At 41.5% G+C, this 10,153-nt stretch overlaps 1 protein-coding gene across 1 annotated transcript in view; it reads left to right on the forward strand.

Moving 5' to 3' along the window:
* Positions 1-8,373, forward strand: part of tbc1d31 (TBC1 domain family, member 31) — a 75,893-nt gene extending 67,520 nt beyond the window's left edge. The window contains exons 19-20 of the mRNA XM_084335818.1: positions 6,177-6,257; positions 7,410-8,373. Coding sequence (XP_084191944.1) covers positions 6,177-6,257; positions 7,410-7,564 — 236 coding nt within the window. The 3' untranslated portion in view covers positions 7,565-8,373. The remainder of the gene's footprint in view (positions 1-6,176; positions 6,258-7,409) is intronic.
* The last annotated feature ends 1,780 nt before the right edge of the window (positions 8,374-10,153 follow it).

A 10,153-nucleotide genomic window follows, 5' to 3' on the forward strand; every position in this document is an offset into this window, starting at 1 on the left:
CTGTGGAGCATATAGATGATGGCGTCCTCCACCCGATGTTTGCCTGGTATACAAACTGCAGGGGGTCGAGGGAGTCTTGCACCAGGGGCTTGAGGTGTTGCAGGACCAGTCTCTCAAACGGCTTCATGACGTGTGACGTCAGAGCGACTGGCCTGTAGTCGTTGAGGGTGCTGGGTTGTCCCTTCTTGGGCACCGGTACAATGCAGGAGGTCTTCCAGAGCTGGGGCACCCTCTCCAGCCTCAGGGAGAGGTTGAAGAGATGTTGGAGCGGTGCTGCCAGCTGCTCCGCACATGCTTTGAGCACCCTGGGATTGGTGTTGTCCGGTCCTCTGGCCTTATTCACACTAATCTTGGAGAGCTACCTCCTGACCTGGCTGTTAGTGATGGTCAGGGTTGGGGCTGATGTCTCCGTAGGTAGTGTGCTGTTGGCTGGGGTGGTGGGGTTGGTGTTTGTGGGTGATGGGCAGTATGTCTTCCACACTTAGCAAAGTCATCCGGCAGGCCGAGCTGGACCCTTTAGCGGGCCGTATGTTTGACACCCCTGGCCTAGAGGTTGCTGTTTGACAACATTTCAGATTCTTCCTTTAACTCATTCAGCGCAAGCGATTACCCTCATCCCTGTAGTCAATGGGCCACGCTAAAAGATAGGCATTTTCAATGTGCGTCACAATGTTTGCAGAGCTATATCTATATTCTATATTATAGCTATGGAGACAATACTATGGCTCATTTGACAGTCACTATCTCTCGTCCAACATGTAAAAAAGAGTAAATTCTTTCATGTATACGTTAGCGTGTTATCCCGTGGTGAATATTGTATAGTTTCAGAGTGATCCGGGCTAATTCCTGGAAGCTGAGTTATGGAGCGCTATGTGCATTTTGCGAAAGTCATTTGCGTTTTTCGCCTGGACACTATTATTTCCAAATCAAAGGTATATAATAGGTATTATGTTTCATCATGAAGGCATCACGTTTTGTGATGCTCTGATCGTCAGCAACGGCATACGTTTTGAATAATATATACGTTGATCGTTGCGATCGATGTGAAATCATTGTTGGATCAAAGTAGGATTAATGTCATATAGTCCTTACCTTTGATAGGAGGTATTGCAAAAAGAATATTCCAATTGTCTGATCGCGATTTCCAGTATTGATGTCCATCGGGTCCCTGACATGAAATGGCACAAAATATGCATCAAGTGTGCTGAACGCATTCCAAGGTGCTCGGATGAAGCGTTTCACTTGCCTGGGTCCAAATTCTCCGCCCGGACCATATAAAGTGTATATGGTCGCATCCTGCTAGGTGGCAGTATTGCCCACCCTTTGAAACCTTATTTCACACTCTGTGTTACATCGTATATGGTCCGGGCGGAGAATTTAGACCAAGCCAAGTGAATCGCTTTATCTGACCACTTCGAAACGCGTTCAGCACACTTGAGGCATATCCTGTGCCACTTCGTGTCAGGGACCAGATCGACATCAATACTGGAAATCGCGATCAGGCAATTGGAATATCCTTTTTGGGATACCTCCTAGTAAAGGTAAGGACTATGTGACTCGGCGTGGTCAAACCCAACTTGTGACAGGAGGTTAAAAGCATCACAAATCGCGAATATGTCGCGCACTTCAGAAATAGGTAAAAATCTAAATATTGCTTTTTTGATTGCTTTAAAATGTTCTTTCTATGTTCCCTTATTTGCTAAACTTAATACAACTTGTAAATTAGTTAATTATTGTTATATTGTCCGATATTATGTGTCTCAATGCTGGGGGAAAGACTACAAGCCAGGGCAAGGGGTTGCTCTGGGTGTGGTCTGTCTGTGCGTGTTATTCATTCATTAATCACAGGTACTTAGAGAGGTGTTGAAGCACACACAGGCGATAGCTCTGCTTTCATAATAGCAGAGAGAACGAAACGTTAAGTTACACTTATCTTAACGTTATAGCAACTTAACTTGTGACCAGCGCCAGTGTTACGCGAGTCGAACTGACTCCGAAAATACCGTTCATCATACAACTTGGTTTGTTTAAACCAAACGTCCATTCAAAACTGTATAATGAAATAATTCTGTGATGTCTGACTATTTCCCTATGAAAAACAGCATCAAACCGGCGACGCAATGATGAACAAAACAGCGCCATTTAGTGTATTAGACCAGTGCCAGCGTCTGTACGGGCCGTTTTGTCCCAGACATTAAACAACATTAAGCGATTCGCGGCCAACAGCCTATATATACGTGATTGGGCGCCATCCTTTGAAGGCCAACCACGTATATATTAGGGGTGGGACGATACATCGATCCAGATCGATATATCGATCTATTATCAATAATCAAATAGGATCGATGCAACGTAAAAAGATCGATTCATATTGCGATACTCTTATTTTGAAAATCCCATGTGTCGTATCCGCTCAGCTCGGATCAACAGCACACAGCAGTAGCGTCTAGTTCTAGAGCGTCACTAGAGCAAGACTAGTGTGCCTATTCTGTGACCCAAAACATGTCCCTGCTGTTTTATTCCGCAACGGGTCCAATGCATCTAACCTGCTTTGCAATCCTCGCCACTCCATTATGCCCACGTCGCGTTAAAGATCGAAGATAACGTTACGTTAGCGTAAGCTAACAAGCTAACCCAGAGCCATAGGCAGAGAGAAGTGGGGACAGGGAAGGAGGGTGCATTCTCGGGATAGCCCCACTAACAGGATCTGGCCGGTACTGCACCTTCGGACTCCCAATATGCCTTTTCCAGCCAAAATACAGCTCTGTGACAGTGAATAGGATATTAATATCGAAAAAAAATAAAAACGAACCAAAAACAGTGAACAGGAGGTCTATTTGTATTAAAAACAATAGATTGTTTTTCATTTAAATGTCTGGAAGAGCTCAAAAATAAAAATGTCAAATGATATTTCCATTGCCTTTTTTTTTGTTGATTTAAATGTTACTGATTGTGTTAAATGGGCATATAATATCGTCTCATATCGATCGCAGGCACCTGAATCGAATCGTATCGTATTGTGGCAGACTGTGTGATATCGGATAATATCGTATCGTTGTCCAAATAATCGATATCGTATCGTGATGAAACTGGTGATTCCCACCCCTAGTATATATATACGTGGTAAACTCGGTTTTGCTTTTATTCCATTTGAATATCCTACTCAATGTCACAGAGCTGTATTTTGGCTGGAAAATGACATATCGGGACTCTGAAAGTGCAGTACCGGCCAGATCCTGGTATTGGCGCTGTCTCGAGAATGCAGTTTCCCCTGTTGCAGACCAGGTGTCACTTTTTTTTCATTCTGGGTTAGCTTTTCTGTTAGCCTGAAGCGAGGGCTTCAACCCGATCGCCTGGAATACTTTTTGCGACGCCGAATTCAGTATGCAGTAAAGGAATATAGCATCAGCCAATGGACATATCGATCTACCAGATGGCGATCAAATAACTGGGAAATTATTTTTGGAATCCAACCGGCCACAGGTAAGAGCGATTTGACGTCAATTTCAGTCTGATCGGGCCTTGTTCTCATAGCCATCCACCCGGTCAGCGTATGATGTTGCAATAACGAATGCCGTTATTGGTAATCAATAATCAGAAATTACTTCCCCCCCCCCCCACACTTCATGCATTCAAGGTGGAACATGATACCGATCATATGCATTTAGATTTTTAACTCTAGCTTGTGTAGGGCCGAAACGCCAATCGATTTAACGTTATTAGCTTAGCGCCCTATAACTAGCTTTGCAGGAATTACCCCAGACCATTGCGATATATAGTTCATATTCACAACGCTATAAAACTGGAACGTAATATAAAATATTTCTTTATGGCATATTGAAGGGAAGGTTTATACTGTCAATTGACAATGACAATGGACACATAGCAATAATATAAAATATAGATTTAGCTCTACGAACAACCTCATGCACAGTGAAAACTTGTAATGAAAAGCTGGCCTCATAGAGTGGGATTAGATGGGTCCCAATGGCGCCGAATGTGTTAAATCACATTTAGAATGTCACAAATTTTATGAGCGAACGAATTTCATTAGAGTGGATTTAATGCAACCTAATGTCATAATAAAGTAATTTAATCTACTACAGTTTACTACTGTTTTCACTTACAGTTACAGCAACCTGGTAGCTGGCTATGGATTTTGACCCATCCGTGAGGAAAGGGGGGGGGGGGGTTCAAACGTATTCAAGTATAAACATCATAATCATGTCACAACAGCATTTAGACTGTATATTATCATCAATACGTTAGTTTAGGAATAGGTTAAAGTGTTATATAGATAGATTTTCCTCCGCGAGAGGCAACCATTTTGTAAAACCGGGGGGAATGGGAATTTTGTAACGAAGATCCATTTGTCTGGTTCTGCGTTTGAATTTTGAAAAACTACACTTCCCTTAAGATTCTATGGGGTTCAAGGTTCATAGTACTGTATGAATTATTCCAATAACTGCTATTATTCAGGATAATTGTACCACAAAAGGTAATGTTTATGACAAATATTGAAACATAGTTAGTTTCTCTTCCCTATTGTTAGCATGTAGCAACAATTAGATCTGAAATTAGTTTCAAAACGGTTGCACCCTAATCAAAATAACATTGTAACATCTAACATTGTATTGCACTATCTCAGGACTTTAGCATGTCTATTTTATCATGCCTATTTTTTTATTGGAATTATCCAAAGCGACCGGTATGAATAATGTGAGCTATTATTAATACAGCTCTATTCTGTACTTTATTTTAAATGATAATAAAAATCTTGAAACTTGATTAATATCTTGACTATTTTGAGGTGTTGAGACGTGTTTGTGTATTCCAGTGCTTGGGAGCATTCAAGCCTTGATCCATTGACCTCTACAGGTTAAAGTGGTATGTGGTCCAGTTATGCTGCTCTGATTACATCCTCTTAAAGTTGTCAGGCTTCAAACATTTTGCAATGTTTTCTATGCCAAATCTTTCTCTTCAAAGTAACTAGTAACTGATGTGTTCAGATAAATGTAGTCGAGTAAAAGGTACAATATTTCCTTTGAAATGTAGTGGAGTCTGAGTAAAAGTATAAAGTGTTCCTTTACCTTTCACTACCACACTAGAGAAGGTTCATATATGAATTGAAAATGGGGGACCCTGATGGAAACAAGACAAACGTCTTTCTCAGGTCTGCATCCCCTTAACAATTGTATGTATTGAGCCGTACTGTATTGTACCCATTCTGCAATCTGTTAAATAAAGTTTTCATTCATTCATTCATTCATTCATTCATTCATTCATTCATTCATTCATTCATTCATTCATTCATTCATTCATTCATTGTAATAACAAAGAGCCTGAGACTGGAATGCTGCCAGGTGTTAATTGCCCCAGAGAGAGGGGGGCCATGGATTACAATGAATTCTGGGTAGTGTTGTAGTTGTTTCACTATTGTCACAGAATAGCCTGCTCGTCTCTTGAAGGCTATTATCTCTGAATATGTTTTGTGATATCACCATGATTCATAGGAAGTAGCTTGAAAAGTATCCCACCAAAATGTTCAAGTGATGGCTTATTTTGAAGGTATGAATCTGTACTTTCATAATATGTAAAAAAAAAAAAAAAATTAAGATCCCTCAACATGACCCTGAACACCATGCCTAGGCACATTATGACATCAATTCCACCTTGATCCTACAATGATTTCATGTCGATCCGACCGATCAACGTATCTCCATAACACAGTTACCAGGAATTAGCCAGGATCACTCTGAAACTATACAATATTCACCACGGTATAACACGCGCACGTATACATGAAAAATGTTATTCTTTTTCACATGTTGAACGATGGATTGTTAATGTCAAATGAGCCATAGTATTGTCTCCATAGCTATAATATAGAATATAGATATAGCCCTGCAAACACTGCAACACACAGTGAAAATGCCTATACTTTACAGCCGTGGCACACTGAGTACAAAGATGGCTAAAGCCGCTGGCAGCCAAAGTGTGTTAACCGCTGGCGGGCAATAACGAGTATATACGTTATTGGCGCAGAAAGTGTTTATAGATGATACAGCCAAGACTTTGTGACTCTTGGAAGAGGCAGAGATGTCGTACCTACAGTAGAACCTACAGTAGAACCTACTATATCAGTGGTTCTGACGCCTGTTTGGTTTCTCTTGTAGCCACCGACACCCCGGGTCCCAGTCAACCTCAAACCAAGTGTCTCAATGAAGTGTCTCCACCAGGAAGCACCTCCACTAACTGTAAGTAGATCCTCTAGGATAGGCTGGTTTTTTCTATTACCTAATACATTTTTCCTTAACGTGTTAATCATTGTTATTGTTTTAACCAGGACAGGAAGCTAACTTGACACTGGATAGCCATGTTGAGTGAAGATTCACCAGACTTTGTTTTTCTGAATTGGAAAGAACCTGAACAGATTGGTTACCTGCCAACATTCATTCAAACCTTTATTTATTCTTGAAAGATTATCATTGAGGTCTTCCCTCATTTTCAGTGACGTTGAGATTACAGGCAAGTTAAAACAATGAGGAAGACTGTGTTTAGACAGTTAGACGCTAGGCGTTGAATAAATAGGACAAAATAGGACAAAAATACACTGCTGGTTATGTTGTCTGACAAGATCATTGCTCCTTTGATCTGGAATTTCTGGGCTGAGCACACAGGCTAATATTGTCTGTATTTATCGTTTATTCCAATTGCTCCATTCTGAATCTCCAGTGTAGGAGGAGAGGTTTTGGATCTAAGGTCACAGAACCCTGCCCCATTGTCACTTCAGTCCCAACTGGGACCTCTGGGTCTGAGTTATCTGGTCAGTGCTGGGGATCTAGACCATTGAGGTGTTGAAGGGTCTGAACAAAAGTTAAACAAACAGCCTCATTACCTGATGGCCCTCCCAACTGGAAGTTCATCAGGCTAAGTGGAAGGGCCATCCCAACAGGAAGTAGCCAGGAAGTTAATCAGACTGAGTGGGAAACAAGAACTTCATCAGGTTGAGTGTGAGGGCCCTCACAACAGGAAGTAAACAGGAAGTTCTGCAGGCTGAGTGGGAGGGCCCTCCCAACAGTCAGTCAAAAAGTTGTTTGAAAGAGTATTGTACAAAACTGGGAATAACATAATTTTTTTTTTTACAATAATCTTTTTATCCGATTAATCGATTATCATTCCACGTAAGCAGGTACAACGTGGAATAAGCATGTTAAAAAAATACAATAATAATAATAATGTTTGTATTGCAGTGATTAAGTCTACACTAAAGAAGTACACGCTCCTCATTTCAAATGATCGAACATCTTAGGGATAGTGCATCTTTAATAAGTTGTAATCAAAAGCGATTGTTATTAATCATTCATTCATACGTTTTCTTTCTCTCCTCTCTCTCATCTCTTGGTCAGTTTCTCTGGACCGAGGCCGTGCTGAGCTGGACGGCAGAGAGAGACAGATGATGAAGGACATCAGACAAATGAGACAGAAACTGGCAGCTCGGGCCAGACAGGCCACTTCTACAGCCTCACAGTCCCAGCAGTCTCTGTCCCCGGTGTCCCAGTGAACTCATTCAGTACCCAGTCTCTGTCCCCTGTATCCCAGTGACCGTATTCAGTACCCAGTCTCTCTGTCCCCTGTATCCCAGTGACCGTATTCAGTACCCAGTCTCTCTGTCCCCTGTATCCCAGTGACCGTATTCAGTACCCAGTCTCTCTGTCCCCTGTGTCCCAGTGACCGTATTCAGTACCCAGTCTCTGTCCCCGGTGTCCCAGTGACCGTATTCAGTACCCAGTCTCTGACCCCGGTGTCCCAGTGACCGTATTCAGTACCCAGTCTCTGTCCCTGGTGTCCCAGTGAACTCATTCAGTACCCAGTCTCTGTCCCCGGTGTCCCAGTGACCGTATTCAGTACCCAGTCTCTCTGTCCCAGTGACCGTATTCAGTACCCAGTCACTCCAGTCCATCACCTGTCCCTGCACTGAGACGTCAGATTGAGCCTTGAGAAACTGAGTCTGTGGTTTGATAGAAACTGAATCTGTAGTTTGATAGAAACTGAATCTGTGGTTTGATAGAAACTGAATCTGTGGTTTGATAGCACAATAGTTCCTCATTTGTTCCAGGATACTTAATGGTTATTATTGTGCCTCTTGAAGTAAGGCATTGCCATTCATTCTTCCAGTAGAACACCACTATAAAGAAAGAAAACACTTAATACCAAAGCACTCAGCTGCTGTGCCTTGTAATCACATTGAGTTGTTACTCTGACCGTGACAACCACCCTGGTCTGACCGTGACAACCACCCTGGTCTGACCGTGACAACCACCCTGGTCTGACCTAAGTAATAGCTAAAGGCTTGGCTCACTTCTGCGCAGAATCCATATTGTTAGCCTTGTTAATTATGATAATTATATTGGAATATTCAGGGGTCTTTTCTCTCCTGTGTTCAGGTACATTTGAATTAGTTGTGTGTGTATGATTAATTTAAAACTTGTTTTTAATAAAATATTTTTTAAACCGTGAATCATGTTCTCTTGTTTTATTGTGTGATCAGAGTCTCTATGTTTTCTATTGGTTATTTAGTCACATTTAACCACTTAAGCGTCGGGCAAAAATGGGGCTAGTTTTTTCTTGTATTTTTTTTGACGATTGCGCATACCCAAAGTCATTTGCGATTTATTATACTTTATTTCTTATAGCACATGCATGAGTCTGGTCTCTTTTGAAAGGTAACATTCCGAAGCTTCTTATACATTAAAGAAAAATCACTGAGTGCTAATGAAATAGAGTAACAGGTTTGAACACACTGAAGTAAAAGTTTTGTGTACTCTCATTTCTGTTTAGTGGTTGCCAGATGCAGGGTAGTTTGGGTTACCTGCAGGGGGGTTTGGGGTATCTGCAGGGGGGTTTGTGGTATCTGCAGGGGGGTTTTGGGTACCAGCAGGGGGGGGGGGGTTCTGTTTGTTGCCAAAACCACTCTGAAATCTAGTAACATTATTATGTTGTGAAGAGCATTCCCTGTGTGTTCTAGTCCGAATTGCAGTGATAATCTTCTAGTTGAGTTCCAGTGATAATCTTCTAGTCTCTGTGATCATTAACATTGATATATAAGTGTTCATTAACATTGATAGAGAAGTGTTCATTAACATTGATAGAGAAGTGTTCATTAACATTGATAGAGAAGTGTTTATTAACATTGATAGAGAAGTGTTTATTAACATTGATAGAGAAGTGTTCATTAACATTGATAGAGAAGTGTTTATTAACATTGATAGAGAAGTTTTTATTAATATTGATAGAGAAGTGTTTATTAACATTGATAGAGAAGTGTTTATTATCATTGATAGATAATCTAACCTGAATCTTTGAACGAATCTGAGTCCGCAGTGCTTTTGGTGAGTCCGTTAACCGAGTCATTGAACAAATCATCTGAGTCCGCGGTCTTTCCGTTTCATGTGTACTACTTAGCAGGCAGCACTGCAGCAGCCAGCCAGTCAGACAGAGGACTCATAGGATCCGGGTTAATGGAGACCTCGGACTCGTGATTCCTGATTCAGTACAACCTAGTAAAACCTGCGCAGATCTGCGTCCGCCTATCCCATCTCGAACACGCCTATAAATAAGTCTCCTGCTGTGGTTGTGGTAGTCTAGAGACAAACGGGCTGTTGTGTTATCATCTTTGTTAATGAGACATAGATTAAAAAGTATCCGCCCAATTTGTACAAGTGATGGCTTACTTATAAAAATGGAAGATTGCCTAACAAGACCCTATTCGCTGTGCCTGGTCACATTATTTGAACATTTCTCCCCAGCATCGAGTTAAACATTGCATTGATCACCCTCACAATCTTTGTAGTTTTCATTCAGTCACCCAACACTGCATCACCACCGAAACGAACTACACCGGAAGTCTAGTACTGCATCCGGCAATGTGTGTGACCTCAAGCCTGTTGATGTAAATGTTTGGTGGTTTTATATTTAACTAAGGCAGACATGGTGTGACCCATGTACTGCATATTTTATACTGAGGAAAACGGAGCAGGATTGGGTGGGAGTGAAAAGGGATGGGAATGGGATTCTATAAAAGTTTGGCTCGGGATTGGGATGGGATCAGTCTTCTGTGGGAGTGGGAGGGAGTGGGATTTTTTGGAAACTA

The sequence above is a fragment of the Notolepis coatsorum genome (genome assembly GCF_963971535.1).
Source record: "Notolepis coatsorum genome assembly, chromosome: 19".
Classification (NCBI taxonomy): domain Eukaryota; kingdom Metazoa; phylum Chordata; class Actinopteri; order Aulopiformes; family Paralepididae; genus Notolepis; species Notolepis coatsorum.